This window comes from Ochotona curzoniae, unplaced genomic scaffold (genome assembly GCF_017591425.1).
Source record: "Ochotona curzoniae isolate NIBS_2020 unplaced genomic scaffold, NIBS_Ocur_1.0 contig_883, whole genome shotgun sequence".
Lineage (NCBI taxonomy): Eukaryota > Metazoa > Chordata > Mammalia > Lagomorpha > Ochotonidae > Ochotona > Ochotona curzoniae.
Window position 1 is genome coordinate 19,874,688 of NW_024466599.1, and position 17,365 is coordinate 19,892,052.

Consider the following 17,365-nt stretch of genomic DNA (forward strand, 5'->3'; position numbering starts at 1 on the left):
CCCAGGCTGATTTTTTTCTCTCTTTCTTAGGGATCTGGTGAGCCAAGTGCAGGCTCTCATTCAGAGGATGAAAACCGACCATGTGAGTCAGGCGGATGGTTTTATAAATGTGGGTTGTCTAAGCCAGTATGACCATCTCTACATGGAGTGGCCATCATGACCAGCAATGAGAGCCCCGTCAGTACAGGCACCCCTGCAGTGCTGGGACAGCCCCTTTCCAAGGGCCAGTGGAGAAGATGATGGGAGTAGGGAGAAATGGGCTGCTGGTTTCCATGACCTTGAAAGTCCCTCCCAGCGCGGAGAGTCTGTGGTCTATAAATAAACCTTTAACATTCCTTCCAATTCTGTTCTCTCGATGGGCTGGGAGGCCATGGAGGGTTGAGTGGATTTGCATGGCAGTGGCATTTCTGTTTCTTGGAAATCCTCAAGCGTGTCTCTCCCTCCACATAGAGAATAAACTTCCAAGAAGACTGGAAGGTCATCACGGTGCAGATCGGAGGCAGCGACTTGTGTGACTACTGCACAGATTCGGTAAGGGGCCTGCTCGATGCTCCTGACTTTGATCAGTGGGCCTTTCAGAGCCTTCCTGCGAGCAGGGCTGAGAGCCAGCGCTGGTTATCCGACTTCACCAACTATGTCTGCACACAGACACGTACCCCACTATCACCCACTTGCTTTCACATTGCTTACTCCTTACCCATCAGGTTCCCGGTACCATCTTCACATCCGAGATGGCGAGATAGCAGGTAGCAGAACACGGTGATTCTAGTCCTGTCTCACATAACCCCTAAGAATTCAGAAACAAAACCTGTAGATTCCAAGCAGTCAGAAGCAGCCTTCTCTCTCTCCTTTTGACCTGCTCTGTCTGAAGGTCCCGGGTTTAGCCAGTGGTTGACTGTTCATCTCAGACTGTGCCTCCAGGAATTGTCACCACTGGAGGCCAGAGGGAGGATGAGTCCTCAGGGCTGCAGCTGGTAGGAAAGCTGTCCCCACTGCCTGCTCTCCTCACCCAGCTCCTCTTTTCCATTCTTGCAGAACTTGTATTCTGCAACCAACTTTATTGAACACTTGCGTGATGCCTTGGATGTCCTCCACAGTGAGGTAGGTGGGTCTGATGGGCAATGGAGGTGGATTGTGGGGAAGAGTGATGGATACCCCCACCCCTCAAGGGAAAGGCCAAGGGCATGGTCTCCTTCCCTCTGCAGAGACTGGGGCTCATCCCCAAAGAAGCATCTTTCCATTTGGAATCAGCCCTAGAGGATGTCTATTCATCCTCTTGGTGGCAGCTGCCAGGGAGCTCCCAGACTGGGGACTCTGTACTGAACCACAGGGTGCACCTACAATAAATCTGGTGCAAGGACAGGTGACCCAGAAGAGTGTCCTGACCCTCATATGCCCTACTGGACAGATGTGTGCCCTTGCCTACCCATCCAGCAGGGTTGGGTGAATGAGGCTGGAGGGAACTGGATGGAGCTCACCACAGGTGAGGCCGATGAGCTGGGATCCTGACATGACCCAGAGCTGACCTAGCATTTATCGTCTGCCTCCAGAAAGTGCCACTTACCCTGTAGCCCGTGTCGGTGGCATCCCCCTTCACCCTGGAGTTGTGAGCCTCATGGCCTCTGAGCTCTTCTGCATCATCCTGTAAGAGGCTTCCCGAAATGCCACTTGTGGGGCCACCCAGGCAGGAGTTCTGAAGGACCCTCTGACCCATTCCCAGTTTTTCAGGAGCCCCCGGAGCCTCCTTCATCTCTAGCTTTGCCCTTAGGTGCCCAGGGCCTTTGTCAACCTTGTGGACTTCATGAGCCCAAGTGTCATCCGACAAGTGTTCCTGGGGAATCTTGACACGTGCCCAGTGAAGCTTGCCAGGTAAATTGGAGACAGCATTGCAGCAGGCTGGTCTGTGTGTGTGTCCAACTTTATAAAGAGGAGACTGTGTCATGACCATTCTCTTCTGGGGAGTCAGGGCCTTGCTCCCGTCACCCTCCTCCCACCCCAAGTCTTCCCCACCTTCAAGGTACCAGCTGGGTCAGGTGTTTGGCACAGCAATTTAAAGTACAACTTGAGACATTCACGCCCCACATTGGAGTGCTTGGGTTGAGTTTGACTCAACTTCCTGATCCAGCTGCTTGCTAATGAACACTGTGGAAGAGAACAGATATTGGTTCAACTACTTGGGGTCCCTGTCAATCCACGTGGGAAACCTGGGTTGTATCTCAGGCTCCTGGTTTTGACCTGGCCCAGCTCCAAATGACCAGGTCATCTGGAGAGTGGCCTAAGATCTTGTATCTCTCTGACTCTTTCAAATCGATGAAAGCAAATTTCCTTTGAAAAAGAAAGCAAACAAGCTCCTCTAGGCTCCTGAGAAAATACAGGGGCTAGAGTCCTAAAGACGGTGTTGTCTTGGCCATTTAAAGCAGCAGCACGCAGGGATGAATGAGGGAGTCTTCAAAAAGTTAGTGGAAAAGAGCCTAGAAAAAAAAAATTATGTGTGTTAAAGCAGACTCCTCTTTGAACTGCATTTCCCCACAAGCTCTTTGAAGAGCTTTCCTGATCTGTATGTGATCAAATTATAGCAGGAAGTGAGGAAAAGACCCTGGGTCCACTGACCTTCCAAAAAGGGGGACAGGTTTGTGAGGAAGTTCAAAGTGGGAACATTTTGTGGCAGCAACTGGGTGGCAGGCCCAGGACCGTGTGTCTTGTTATTCAGCAAACTTTCCATGTACCTTGATGTATTTCACAAATCTCTCAGAATGAGCTGTGCACTGGGTGCTGGTCTGAGCCCTCCTAACACTCAGTACATGCCCCATGTGTGAAATGATCCCTCGAAAGACTGCAGGGGAATCCAGGGGGCCCTGGTGTGGGTCCAAGGTGACCGAGGCCATGGGCCTCTGAATAACCAGCTCTGGTGCAGCTGAGGCCGCCTGCTGATTGCTGGTTCCTCGCCTCATTGTCTGATGTGTCATTTGGTCAGCGTAATCTGTGGCAGGTCCCAGCACCTGCTATCCATTCAGAGTCCTCAGTTTCATGGGAGGGTCTCTGTCACTTGAGTCCAGACAAAAACTGCCCCTGCGTGCACCTTGGGTGTACAGGGTTTCTGAAGCCAAGACTCGAGTGGGCTGGCCTGCTCCCCTGTAGCCGGAACCTGATCAGAATTTCACCCTGGGTCCATGCCTGCTGCCCTCTCCATGCAGCGCCTTGTGTAACTGTGTCCTGAGCCCACGGGAGAACTCCTATGAGCTGACCCGGTTGGAGGCCCTGGCACAAGCCTACCAGGTAAGATGCCCTCCACCCCGCCCACAGCCACCATCCCCCCAGCCCCAGAGCAGGCACACAGATACGCCTCAGTGGAGACACCACCTGCCCTGTGCTGCTTCTCTGGCCCCGGAGCAGGTGTCTCAGCCAGCGGCAGAATAATCAGGGATGCTGGCTAGGCTGCCCTTGGAAATTTAGCCCCATCTCCTGGCTGGTGGCCCTGGATGCCCCAGGACACCACTTTTCCCCCACCTGTACCCTGGCAGCTGAACTACCTCCCACTCCTGGCATCCCCAAGTCCCGCCCTCCTGTCTACCCCCTCAGGCAGGCTGTGTGACTTCCTGCCTTGACCCTTTGAGCAGTGTGAAGCCCTAGGCCCATGCTCAAAGCCCCGTGCCTGTGTCCCCAGAGCGGCATGCGGGAGCTGGTGGAGTCAGGCCGTTACGATACGCGGGAGGACTTCACCGTAGTGCTGCAGCCCTTGTTCCACGATGTCCGGCTTCCTGTCCTGCAGGTACGCACTGGGCCCTGTGCCAGGGTCCCACAGGACAGAAGCACCAAGTCTTTATCCTCAGCACACTCACGAGGCTGGCCAAAGATGGCCATGTGGACGCCGCAGGGGCGGGCATGAGGCAGGGGAGGAGGAGGAGGTCTGGGTCCCGCTTGCTGTGTTTCCCGATTTCAGTGCGTTCATTTGCTGTCCCACGTGAGGTCCTGCAGCTATAAGGGAGGACAGAGGGAACACCTCCTTCCACTCTGCCGTGTCCTCTGCTGGGCACTGCTGGCCTGTGGACCCAGGTGCCCATGCCAAGGGCCTGGCCTAACGAGGGAGGCTGGAAGGAGGGCAACTCTGTGCCCCCTTATTACCCCAGGGCAGAAGAGCTGGTCATGTGAAGTCACCCTGGTCGGATCCAGCTTTGCCCAGGGCCTGCCCAGGGTAGGGCACTCTGCACCCCACCAGCACTGCAAGATGTTGCTTGGGGTCCATCAGTGGCTTTTCCCAGCCCACCGATCCGACTCCCTCTGAGGCCCGGCACCCCATACCCATAGTGCTGAGGCTGTGGATAAGCAGGCCCACAAGCACCTGCAGCACTTCGTGCTTTTAAGCTGACTGGGGGGAGTTGTGGAACAGAAAGGAGAGGGGCCTGAGGTTACCCACGATCATTGACCAGCAGGAGTGCTCTACTCCTAGTGCAACCTGGGGCATTCCTGAGGAGGAGGAGGGGTGGTGTGGTCAGCCCCAGGAGCTGGCCTCTACCAGCAGGTGCCTGAGGGAGTCTGGGATCTCTTCCAGAACGGGAGCCTGGACAGGTCCTTCTTTGCACCCGACTGTATCCACCCAAATCAGAAGTTCCACTCGTGGCTCTCCAGGTCCCTCTGGCGTAACATGGTGAGATGAGCAAGTTGTCCCCAGCTCCCTTGGGCTCCAGGGGACAGCAGAACCCCAAGTCCTTGGATTGTTGAACCTGGCCCTCGGGCCTGGGTTCAGGCTGGACACTTCAGTAGAAACCCATTCACTTGAGATTGGGGTCCCAAAGAGGCTGCATGGCTTGGCCACGGCTACGCCCTCTCCTCGGTGCTGGCAAGCGTTATAAGAACCCCACTCTGCTTTAGTGTTTCCCCAGGCCAGGCTGCCACATCACCCAGTAGCCCACTGCCAGCAGCTGGTCGAGCCAGCAGAGGAGGCCAGATCCCATGACCCTGAGTTGGGGTGAGCTTTTTCCCACTGCAGCAGGCTGCCAGCAACGGCTCCTTGCTGCCAAGTTCAGCAAGTGCACCTGTCTGTCTCTTTCCTTCTCTGATCAGCTGGAGCCACTAGGAGGGAAAACAGACATCCTGGACCTGTCAGCGAACCTTGCTCTCGCCTGCCCCACTCAGGTAACTAGGGAGGGCTGGCCTTGCCCCTCTCTGAAACCAGAGCTCAGATTGGCCCTGGCATGAGACCCTTGGCTGCCACCTCCTCTGACCTCTAGACTGGGAATGGGGCAAAGCTGGAGGTGAGAGACGAACAGCTGGAGGGCATGGCGGGCAGGGGAAATGATGAGAATAGACAGGATGGATGAGTGCAGAGCAGTTGTTTCTCTGGAAGTAGGAAGAAGGGGATAGGGGGTGGGGGGGTGGTTGGCGTGAGGCAGGGGGCTCATGCAGACTGTAGGCTACAGGGCTTGGTGAGGGCCAGGCAGGCTCAGGCGCCCTGTGGAGCTGCAGCTCAGGTTTGGGAGTTTCCAACCAGGAGAGGCAAAGGGGATATCCTGGAGCTGTGTGCTGGGGGCCAGAAGACAGGCCTGGGAGAGCCAACAGGCGGGCGGGAGTGAGCAGTCCCGCTCCTTTTAAGGAGGAATATGCAAGTGGTTGTTAAACTTGATTTCAGGCTTCTGGGTGGGGGCAGGTTCACGTTTCCATTGCCTTCAGTTCTCATTTCCAGGGCCTGTCTTTTGCCTTTTTCACCAAATAAGGCCAAGGGCAGGGAGCCCTCGGTGCTGATAAAAGCAGAAGGCCCCAGGGTGGGGTCACACCACTGTCTCCTACTCTCCCAGCCTAGCTGTTATGGGGATGGGCCTGCAGCTCCCCCGTGCGTCTGCTGGGGATCCGGGAGTGGGCACCGTGCCGGGGCCCACACTTTCCACTGCTGCCCACGTTCCCCATTGCTGCCCTCCCCACCCTGGTCTGGAGCCCAGGCCTTGCATGCCATCAGCCTCACCAGGAGAGCCTCACCAGCAGGGAAGAGTGATGGGGAGGGAGGATAGCAGCATGGCTGCCTCCAGGGCAGAAGGGTCAGGTGCTGTCCAGAGGGTGCTGGCTGAATCCTGTGTGCCCAGGAGGTAAGGAGAGGAGCCAAGTGACTTGGATGGTAGGGGCATTTGGGGACCCCAAGCAGTGCTTAGCAACCAAACTATAGGTATTTCAACATTTTAAAAAATAACCCACATGGCTATAAAGTATGAAGATCAGCCACAAAAGTTCTCCTCCAAACTCACAGACGTGCAGCACACAGCCATCATTCACTTGCTCTTTCTCCCAACAGCTCCTGATTAAGCACTGGCTTGAAGCCTGGGCACTGGTCCAGACACAGCCCTGGCACTGTGGGTCTTAAGGGTGGCTTCTGCCCTTTCTGCCCCAGGGCTGACTCCCCCCACTACTCAGCAAAACTTCACACCACAGTGGGTCCAGCTTTTCCCTCCTGGGCAGAGCCCCATGGAGTCAAGCAGGCACAGAGGAGGGCAGGTCTAGCCCCCTGCACTTGGTGAACATGCAGCCCAGGAGCTGCTGCTGAGCAACCATAAGGTCTGTTTCCCAAGGGCCCATCTGTTAGCCAGCTGCTGCCACCTGCCCACAGACAGGGGTGACTGACAGATCACAGAGAAAGGAGACCCCGCCCCATCCCAACGCAGGCCCAGTCAGGCTGCTGGGCTATGCTGCCTAGCCAAGGGATGCAAGTTCACAGCGCTCCATGGATCTCAAGTGCACAAGTGACTGACAGCCACAAGTGATCTTCCACTAGTGGGGACCACAATGCCTCTTCCCTCCCAGCTGGGGCGGACGCTCTGCCCAATCCCTCCCCAACTCCAGGGCAGCTGGCTGAAGCTTCTGGAAGATCAGTTCAGCCCTTCAGCTTTTGCTCCTTTTTGACCTCTCTGAAGTTATTTGTCCAATTTAGCCTCCTGCTCCTTGGGGTTGTGGCCACCCAGCCATCCTGATTTTTTTGTTTTGTTTTGTTTTCAGCTTTTTTCCCATTTCATCTCTTTTAATGACCCCCTTTCCCTTCTCGCAGCCGTTCTCCAGCACTCGCGCCTCAGCCTGGCTCTTTCTCCCTCTGTCCTCTCCCACCCTCTGCCCTGCCACCTTTGAGGTTTCTCCATTTCCAGGATTTCCTGGTAGATTTATTTGCTCTGGATTCTTCGTTCTCTCAAGCAACGCCTTCATTTCTTCTTGTTCCAACTCCAACCCTTAAAATAGCTTTCTCCTTGGATGCCCCACATGGTGTAAGGCTTCTCAAAAGGCAGGTTGAATATGTCAGCATCGGACGGTGAGGGCTGCCCAGTGTCCGGTTCCTTGACTTTGCTTCAAGGAGGATTTTAGGGGTGAGTCAGAGCATAGGAAATAGCAAGCAGCGAGTGTTCTATGGAGAAGGTCAAGGTTACAGGATGCACACTCACCACGTGGAGCCTGCCTGGGGCGGAGCGGTCTCTCAACTGTGTGTAATGTTTAATAGTGACTGGAGGGGTACATTTGAATAAAGCCTAGGAATAGTCATGGATTTTTCTGGAAGTAGGTGGACACGTCTGAGATTGAGCGTCCACCTTTCACTTCCTATCATGGTAGAAGGTAGGTATGTCATTTTGCATGCCAATACAAGGAGCTGCAGGTCACTCTCGGACAGCCTTGGTCCCTTAAACTGGCATGGGGGTGTTTGTCTCCGGAGTGAGGAAACCCAGCTCATGTCCTATGATGCCCATGTGTCTGGGGTTTCCTGTGTCCACGCCCTGTGGCCTGTCTCATGCTGCTCAGAGAATCCGTGAAAGAGAGAGGGAAGCGGGATGAGGAGACAGGGACAGTTGCATCTTATGTATCAGGAAGAAGGGCAGAAGGCTGTTCGGTTTCTTCCTTATTCATGTTCTGGGGCTTCAATTATGACTTAAACAGTTGGACAGGGGTGACGCTGTCACCTTCCGAAGGCTCAGAGTTTTCAAATTTCATCCTACCCTGAGCCCATCACCTCATTTGAGTTGAGCAAAAAAAAAAAAAAAAAAAAAAAAAAAGGAGTTTCTGAGCCAAGCAGGTACTAGGTACTATCTTCCAGCAGTCTGTCACACTTCCCTGTTTGTCAGTGTTGTGGAGAGCAGGAAGTGTCTGGCACCACAGGGGACAGGACTCTTCCAGAGGCCACCACCTGCTGTACCCACCACTCCCATAGCTCAGCGACTCAGTCCTCCAGTCTGTGTGTGTGAAAGGTCACCTGGTCCCCCGCCCATCCTCTGCAGAAACTGAGTCCTCCTCCTCCTCCCGCCCCCACCCCGCAGCCCAGGGATCTCCGCAGGAGGGCTTTGGCATCCAACTGCTGCCATCTCTTGCTTGTAGTAACTGGCTTCTTGCACGCCTCCCTCTCTGGGTGGCATCATCAAGCTACCAGGTGGCTCTCTGTGAACAGGCTGTGCCATCAGTGTGGGTAAAGAACCAGCTCGCTGGGAATAGGGTAGGATAGCAAGCAGGCGTGGGCACGCCAAGGGGTGCTGGTACGTCTGCCTCTTTCCTACTGCCACCTCCTCACTGCCTGCCAGCCCCTGGCTCTGGGAACTGCTTCCCCTTGGGAGCTGCGGCACCCCCTTCAAGTTGGTGACTATGCCCTCTGGCTTGGTGCAGCCAGCACAGCCCTGCTCCTCCCCCAACACTCTGCTGGGGGTTTGCCTGTTCGTGGTGCAGCTGCCACGGATTCCCCACGATACTGACTCGCGCATCATGGCCCTGTCGGGGTTCTGCCTGCTAAGCAGGGCCTGGGCAGCACAAGTTCCCTCAGCTGCTTCACTTTGGGGCTGGCTTTGTGGGTGCCCCAAACCCAGCCCTGGAGAACCAGTCGGACTGGATCCAGTTCCTGTAGTGTGAGACCTGTTTGACTATAAACCTTTAAGCCACTCTCACTTCTGCAGAAGTTCAGCGGTTGATAAAATTGAAGCCTGAGCATCCTAGCTGTCTGCCTGGGGCCTGTTCTATCTCTGCCCCGGCTCACTCTCTGCCACACTCCAGTCCAGGGTTGCCTTGACTCTGACCCCAGAGCTCTGCCCTTCCCTCTCCCTCCCCCAGCACTCCCTCCCACACTCAAAGGTTCTGTGCTCAGATATGGCCCAATAGACTTGGTGAACACTACTCCCTAAAGCATCAGAATAGTCCTTGTCCACCACAACCTCCTGCGCATGTCACTCTGGGACTAGCTGCAGCCCCCACAGCCCTAAAGCCCACTCAGGGCTCCTATGGGGGGGTGAAGGGCAAGGGCAGGAAATCATGACTGCCTCGCCTTTGGGGACCACACATGTCCCCTAGATCCCAGCCATCACCATTCCCAGCTCTTGGAGGAGGCAGCCCTGCTCTTGGGTCTGGCCCCTGTGCCTACAGGCTGTGAGCCTAGCAGCTGGAGTGCCTGCAGGGGCTGCTCATCATGGGCAAGTGGGTCACCAGCAGGCTGCTCGCAGCGTGCCCTCAGTGGATTCCCTGCCAAGCCACTGTTACTGGAGTCAGTCCACTTAGTGATGCTGGTGGGCGTTCTGGCCTTTGCTGTGTCATGCAGTTGCAGACAGTGCAAAGCACACTTCCTGTCCAAGGATGTCCCCTGGGACATGGGACGAAGGACCAGGAGCTTTACACAAGAGACTGTCCTCTGCTCTATCACCTGGCTGGGTGTAGGACTGGACCATGCAGGTGGCCTGCCAGGTCAGGCTGGCCCCAACTCTTTGTTTCCTATTCACTCTCTAACCTGAAAGTTGGCCTTCCCCTGGGTCAGTCTGTGTAATGGGGCTTTGGGGGATTGCAAGGTCAGATGTCTACAGTGTCAGGCAGCACCGTGAGTGCGTGTGCTGGGTCAGGTATGAGGCCAGAGGAAGTGGTCGTGGCCAGAGCTGGAGAGAGTGTGCCCCTCCTGAGAGTGGGTGGGTCCTCCTCCCTGGGCCTCCAGTGGGCCAAGAGAAAGAAACACAAGTGAAGCATCTCCTGACGAGGCTCTGTAGTCACTTTTCAACCTCTGGACTTGATCTTTAAAAATTAACTTATTTCAAATGCAGAAAAAGAGCTTCCTTCTGTTGGTTCACTTCCCCAATGGTTGCAGTAGCTGGGGCTGTGTCAGGCTAAAACCAGGAGATTCTTGTGGGTCTCCTGCATGGGTAGCAGGGACCCAAGTTCTTGGGCCAAGTTCCACTGCTTTCTCAGGCGCATTAGCAGGGAGCTGGATCAGAAATGGAGCATCTGGGATGTGAGCCAACACCCGCAGGAAATACTGGCATCACGGACAGTGGGTTAACTTGCTACACCACAGTGTTGGTTCAGAACGAATCTTTAAAGACCTCTTTTCCAACTGCAGTTTTCCCTTCTTTGTCCCTTTTCCCAAGTTTTCCGACTAGGGCTTTTCGGCACCATGAGCACGTTTGGTGAGAAGTGTCCCAGCCCTGAGGCCCGAGTAATATTTGTGGATCCATGACTTACTCATTCTTGTTTTTACAGTTTCTCAGTCATTTGCTTTCCTCGTCTACTTCCTGCTTCCTTTTTCTATGAACTCCTCACCCAGGTTTGGATGGACATAGAATCCTGACCAGGCTTGTACAGACCCTGATTGTGCAGTAGATAGGCGAGTCTTGCTTTCACAAGAAAACACACAGGAAGGCAAAGTGAAGGGGATATTATGCCCAGTCCAATGGGGACAGAAGGAACATAACAGATATTAGACTATGCTGTGAATTGTAACAGTTCTCGGGGAAAAATGCTGAAATATGCATCCCTTGTCAGAGAAATTACAAGGGAAAGAAAACATGTGAGTCTGCGGATTAGGGATGCCGTTGCTAAGGGGGGAAACCACAGCACAGAGCCCAGACTAGAAAAATGTACGGAATCCCTTTTAATCCGCTGCCAAGCTGTTATGTAAAGCCCTGTGGTGACCGAGGGCTGTTTATACAGATCCTTTTATTTCAGTGGAGAAGATGAAGCCAGAGCGCTTACTTGCTCACTCTGATCTTTCCGAGCCATCCTCCGTGCTGCCTGCTCACCTCTGTGTGTGGTTTCTCTTCTCCCTCAGAACCAGCCCTTCCTGAGAACCTTCCAGAACAGCGACTACACGTACCCCACCAGCAAGCCTGCCATTGAGGTAACGCCCGGCACTGGGCTGTCTCACTGAAACACACCATCGCCAGCCGCCAGGGGGCGTTAGCTTCAGCGTGCCGCTCCCTTCTGACATTCCAGGCATGATGGGCACTCCCAGGCCGGTTGTATCACATTCTGTTGCTTATCTGACATCAGCCACCAGCCAGCCGGAGGAAGTGCCTGGGGGCCAGTTCCCTCTGACCTTTGCGCTGTTCAGATGGGGCAGCTTATTTTTTCCAGGCAGCTTGGGGCGTTGGGGCAGCAGTAGTTCTTGAGGTGCCATCAACTTCCAGGGACCCTTGGTCCTAGGGGCCAGGCCCAACAGGAAGCTGACACTTGTCCCTGGGCGTTCCCAGATATTGTTGAGTTCAAGTCTGTCATTCTAGCTCTGAGCCTTGACCACCCACAGCCAAGGACTGCTGCTCCAAAGTTGGCCAGCAGGGGACCATGTTAACATGGACCATGTTAAGCCTAGAAGGACAGACCTGGGCCAGATCAGGCTAAGAGACTCAGTCACCACTTTCAGCTTCACCCCCATGGTGGGTCTGGCCTAATGCCAAGAGCTTTGGTAAGCTAACCAGGGAGCTGAGATCTCTGTGGAATTCTTGGGGACCTGTGGGGTGCTAGGCTTATCCTGAGCAATGGAAACTGTGTGGCTGTAGGTCTCTAGCCACTTTGGGTTCTCTCAAGTTCATGTCAACCCAGTGGGAAGTTTGTGCTGGTTGAGCTGCTGACCAACTTGCATTCTAAGTGAGCAGAGGCTGCTGACAATGGTATGCAGAGTGTGTCTGTGCCTGCCCTCTTGGGCTATGAATCTTTGCTTCTGCTGGTGGGGGAGTTATTAAAGCCCAGGGCTAGAAGAGTGTGTATTTTAATAGCTTTCTGCCTAAATAGCAAGGTCAGCAATCAAAATGCAGAGTCCTGGGCCTCGCCCCAGACTGCAGTCTACAAGCTCTGGTGTCCCGGTTGAGGATGTAGCAGGTGGATTTCCCCTGGGACAGATGAGCATGCCTAATTGCAATCCATGTCTGTTCATTCAGAACAAGCTTGTCTCTGGCTTGCTATGTCATTTGCAGATGGATGGATGCTTTTTAAAATTGCATTTCCACCCTAGAACTTGCCTCAGCACACAGGCATATTCTGGATTTCTGATAAACTTCCAAGCAGAAAGAAGAGATCGCTCTGAGTAAACCATATTCCTCCAGATGAAGCCAGTGCTTCACTTAGCTAAGGGATGTTTTGCTGGTGCTCCCTCATGTAGGGAGCTTTCTTTTATTAAAAAAAAAATTAATTTGTATTTATTGGAATGACAGAGTTAGAGAGGGGGAAAGAGAGAGAATCTTCCATCCACTGATTCACTCTCCAACTGGCCACAATTGATCAGGCTGAACCATGGCAAAGCCAGGCACTTCATGTGGGTCTCCCACATGGGGGCAGGGTCCAAGGACTGGAGCCGCCATCTGCTGCTTTCCCAGGTGCACTGGGAGGGAGTTAGATAAGAAATGAAGCTGCTGGGACTTGAACCGGTGTCCTTGTGGGATATCAGTATTGTAGGCAGTGGCTTAGCTTACTATGCCACAGCACCAGCCCCAGAAGGGAGACAGTAACGAGACTTGACATCTCCCTTTTTGATGGACAGAGGAGGGGCCCTTCAAAGCTGGGCACCAGGAGTTGGTGGCGCTGTGGGAGCACTCAGCACGTAGATACTTAGGACTTCTAGAGATCTCCTTCTTACCAGCTTTCTAGGACTAGTCATTTTGGTATCCTCTGCTTCCCAGCTGAAAATAGACCCTATATTACAAAGAAAGGTGACTTGAAGAATGCATGCTGGCAAGCTTTGGCTTGTACTCATGTGAGGAATCAGCTCTTAAGTTCAACATGCTAAAAATCATACAAAACATAAGCTTTGCAACAGAGAAAGCTTCACATTTTCTTGAAAATGACTTAATGATTGCTCTTGTGATGTAACTAGCATATGTCAGTTAGCTTTGCTGCTACACAGTGCTGCCACTATGCTCTTGTATGAGGCATCTGAATCTGTGGTTCCTAAGAAAAATCACGTGTTATATGACTTTGTGTATTTCCTGTACCTTGGGGAAGCTGCTGGCTCCATTCAAGGGTGTGGGTAAGCTGAGGCAGGACAGGCTGAGAGAGTATGCCCTGTGTACATGCACTGTGCCTGGGGGCAGTCAGACATGCATTTCTTCCTAAGTCCTTTCTCGGCTCATTTACCACCTATAGCCTTGCCCTCGCATGGCCCCCTGTATCTCTAGCCTCCTGTGAAGCTTCTTAGCCAGTTCCTGGGTGGACACTCCTCTTCAGCACAGTGAGTGTTGGCACTGTCTTTCCTTTCATTGCTTTAGAACTGGGGCAGTGACCTGCAGTGTACAACGTGGCGTCCTTCCAAGAGTGATCCCAGCTCGGGTGAGTAAAAATGCCATCTCCTGCAGCAAGGGGCCTTGGGAAACGTCAGGTGGGAGAAACACACACACACACACATGCCAACCCTGCACATCACATACACACTGGAGCTTTGAGCATGCTTCGCTGATTCCCCATGCAATGTAGACCGAGATCCTGGGAGGCCCCCCTGCTGAGAGTCACACTTCCTGCGGCCTTGCGGTTTCATTGGTGGCTTCTTTGCTCAGTGTGGTGCTAGTCAGGGGGCAGTTGGAGCTTTCCTGGTCCACTCGGTGAGCAGCCATGATCCTGTTCCCTTCGGTGCATCAGTTGCTCCAAATGAATGCAAGAGGCGAAACTGCTAAAGCCTTATGCTGCCAGTGAGTGCCCTGGAGCTCCACGAGACTAGGGCAGTCACAGACCCTGGGAAGTTTATCCTCGAAGAAGAGGCAGATCTCTCTCGATCCCCAACCCAACCATTTGTCCTCTCCCCTAGTCCATGAACTCCACCCAGCACACATCAAAGTGGTGGCCGCCCTGGGTGACTCGCTGACGGTGAGTACTGAGACGGGAACCCTCAAGCCCAGCCATTCTGTGCAGAATCAGCTTGGGTCCCAGAAGGGCAGCTTGCACACAGCCCACACAGCCACTGTACACACCCTGCCTTCCACTTTTTCCAGTCCAGTTCAGACCAGCCGCCTCCTGAACCTGCCCCTCCAGCCCCAGGGAAAATAGTCTCCCTTCCCTACTTCTCAGGCAAGTTGTCCAAGCTTGCCTACATGGTGAAGGGCCTTATCTCCATCTCCCCAAAATCTGCCCACCAAAGGACATGCTATTTGGGGCAGAGGGAAGCCAACTCCTTGCCCTTAGCCCATTCTTACCAAATGAATTACATCCGCCAATAGCCTGACAATGGCTGGGTGCTCCGTGTTCTGCTAGTAATTCCTGGGCATGTGTGATTGATGAATCTTCCTTTGGGTTTGAACACAGAGATGGCTGTGAAAGGGCACATGCCAGGCCAATAGACAGGGGATTAGCCTGATCATGTCTATGTGGGGAAGGGGCGGGGCCAGATTTCTTAAGCTGGGGGTAGGTGAATCATTTTTTAAAGTCCATGTGTAATTTCACTTGTTCATATGTGTTACTTTTATAAATGTCAGAGACTTTTAAAAATTTTTTCTAAATTTTAATTTGAAAAGTAGAATGACAGAGATGGAGAGAGATCTTCCGTTTGTTGGTTTACTTTCCAAACAACCACAGTGAATGAGGATGGGCCAGGCCTAAATGAGGAGCCAGGATCTCCATCTGGCTTGACTACATGGGTTGCATCGGCCCAAGCCCTCGAGTCATCTTCTGCTGCTTTCCCGGCACACCAGAAGGGAGTTGGATGATAAGCAGAACAGTCAGGACTTGAACTGGCCGTGGCTTAACACCCCCTGTGCCCTGTTTGTTAAGAGAAAATTTTGCAGAAGAGATAAAACTGATGAAAGTCTTGGAGAATGAACTGGGGATTTGAGCAAATGGGAAGGAGGGGGTTCAATGTTCCAGGAAGGATAGAGTGGTGGTGACTGGGCAGACTGGCCCAAAGGCCTCACGCTTTGTGAAGTGACAGATCCACTTGGCCTAGAAGTGAAGGTGAAGATGGATGTAGATGGCCTACTGGAAGCCAGATCATGGCAAGCTTTACATGGTGCTGACAGGGTTTGGCCTTGACTCTGGGGGTCAGGGAAACTCACGGAAGGGTCAGAATTAGGAGGAGGCATGAGGAAAGACGTGGGTAGAGGATCAGGGCCTGAAACCTTCTCTTTGCTTCTATTCTCCCAGCTGGCCATAGGTGCTCGACCGAGCAACACCAGTGACCTGCCCGTGTACTGGAGGGGCCTCTCCTGGAGGTGAGGATGCTCTCGGCTCATTCTCTGCTGCTAACGTGCCCCGCAGAGAGGCCTACAATGAAGAAGGTCTCATCCACACAGTCCCAGGACTGACCCCAGGCTCCAGGGTCAGAATATCTGCTTCTGACCCATCTATGTGACAAGGCACAGAGCAGCAGGACTGGGTGATGCTAACGAGTATCCTTTCTCCTCTGCAGCATTGGTGGGGATGGGGCCTTGGAGACGCACACCACACTGCCCAGTAAGTAGCCAAGGAGAGAAGGGGCTTCCCCTTGGGGTGGGGGTAGGGGAGGTTGTCTGTAAGGGAAGAAGTCACCCGATCCTGGGATGATCTTGACTGCCCCCCACCATGCCCAGGCACCATGGGGTCTCCTGCAGCTGCTCACCTGGCCTCTTTCCACAGACATCCTGAAGAAGTTCAATCCTTCCATCCTGGGGTTTTCTACCGGAACCTTGGAGGAGACGATGGGACTCAATGTGGCAGTGCCAGGGGCCAGAGCTCAGTGAGTGGATGCCATTCAGGATGGGCAGAACTAAGAGCCGGAGGTGGAAGGGTGATATCTGGGAGCCTGATCCCTGATGGGACTTGACAGCTATTGCCCGGAGCACCATTGGCATGGGGCCCTGTGTGTGGGGCATCACTTGTGACCCTCACGACATTGAACCTGGGTGCTGTGATGAGGACAAGCAGCCTTGGTCACCCAGGAGCCAGGGTCAGATCATGGCTAAGTGTAGGGCCTTTGTCCTGATTGTGGTTGGTGCTGTTGCTGCCTCTTCAAGCAGGAGGAGGAAGAGCCATCCACCCAGCAAGGACCACAGTGGATCCTGCCTGTCAATCAGGGAGGCCTCCACCTCTCTGTGGGTATCCCCTCTTATCCTCCCTGGCCTCAGAACCCCCTCGGAGTCTCTGTATCCAGACCACTAGGTGGTTAGATGTCAGGGCCCCCTGCCACGGGCCTGGAGGCAGCTTGTTTTCCCTGGATGGTGGTTATTGACAACTATCCAGGTCATTAAAGCTGAAGCTCCTGACCCAGGGCATTGATTTTCCTGCACGGAGCTGCTGGGTGTCTGCGTGTCTGCTCCGTAGGAGGGCTGCTATGTTCAGTCACCAGGGAAACAGCTGCAGCTCCTCCACAGGCTCTGTTTACAGAGAACTTTCTCAGCAGAGGCTGTCACCTGGGGCCTGGGCTTGGTTTTCAAGTCTGAACCACAGGAAGCATTGTCAGTTCCTCAGCGTCATAAGCAGGAAGACATTATTTTTCTGCTAAGACCTGGGCTTGTGGAGCTATTGAACCAACGCCTGATTTCTATTAGGATCACTTCTCATCATCCTTATTAGTATTCAACAGGACAGACGTCGGCACCCAGGCACGGAAGCCCTCCCTGCTTCTCTGCTCCTTTTTCCCACTTCTGTTTCACTGTTGCTGAGTAGCTGAGTGTCAGCTGGAGTCAGCAGCCACAGAAGTAGCTGGGAAAAGCAGAGTGAGCCCCTAACTTGAGTAAGGCTGTAGACTTGGTCTGTGTCTCCATTCTATTGCTTTTTCCCATGGAGGACAGATATTACTTCAGGCAGAGTTAAATTCCGCAGCCCAGCAGCTAGGATGATGAGGTCTTGGGGTGCAGACCATGTGTCAAAAATCCCAGCTGTGTGAATTTGCACATGTTGCTTTGTTGCGGGATGAGAGCGAGATCACACCAGACTTGCCTAAGATGTATTAAGGAGTCTTTATGAACCAAGCTTGGTTAATAAAGAGTATACTAGAAATAGCAAATCAAAAGTCCATATGGCAATCCAACCAATCATAATTCAACCAAACCTAATCCAAAGAGGAACAAATGGTCATTATTCTTAAGTCCATCCATTAAGCTCAAGACCTATGTCCCAGCTTCCCCAACAATATAAGTTATCCTAAGAGACATGCAACGAAAAACCTGGACACACTTACAAAGCTGCAGACATTCACCTTCCCCTGGCTTCT

The 17,365-nt window shown here is 53.4% G+C and overlaps 1 protein-coding gene across 1 annotated transcript in view; it reads left to right on the plus strand.

The window, feature by feature from the left end:
• PLB1 (phospholipase B1) overlaps window positions 1-17,365 on the plus strand; it is a 101,035-nt gene that overhangs the window by 69,011 nt on the left and 14,659 nt on the right. Inside the window, exons 36-49 of the mRNA XM_040992747.1 lie at window positions 31-82; window positions 451-531; window positions 1,036-1,101; window positions 1,769-1,869; window positions 3,195-3,276; window positions 3,665-3,769; window positions 4,550-4,645; window positions 5,062-5,133; window positions 11,030-11,098; window positions 13,458-13,518; window positions 13,991-14,049; window positions 15,319-15,386; window positions 15,584-15,627; window positions 15,790-15,889. Of these exons, the coding sequence (XP_040848681.1) occupies window positions 31-82; window positions 451-531; window positions 1,036-1,101; window positions 1,769-1,869; window positions 3,195-3,276; window positions 3,665-3,769; window positions 4,550-4,645; window positions 5,062-5,133; window positions 11,030-11,098; window positions 13,458-13,518; window positions 13,991-14,049; window positions 15,319-15,386; window positions 15,584-15,627; window positions 15,790-15,889 (1,056 nt within the window). The remainder of the gene's footprint in view (window positions 1-30; window positions 83-450; window positions 532-1,035; window positions 1,102-1,768; window positions 1,870-3,194; window positions 3,277-3,664; window positions 3,770-4,549; window positions 4,646-5,061; window positions 5,134-11,029; window positions 11,099-13,457; window positions 13,519-13,990; window positions 14,050-15,318; window positions 15,387-15,583; window positions 15,628-15,789; window positions 15,890-17,365) is intronic.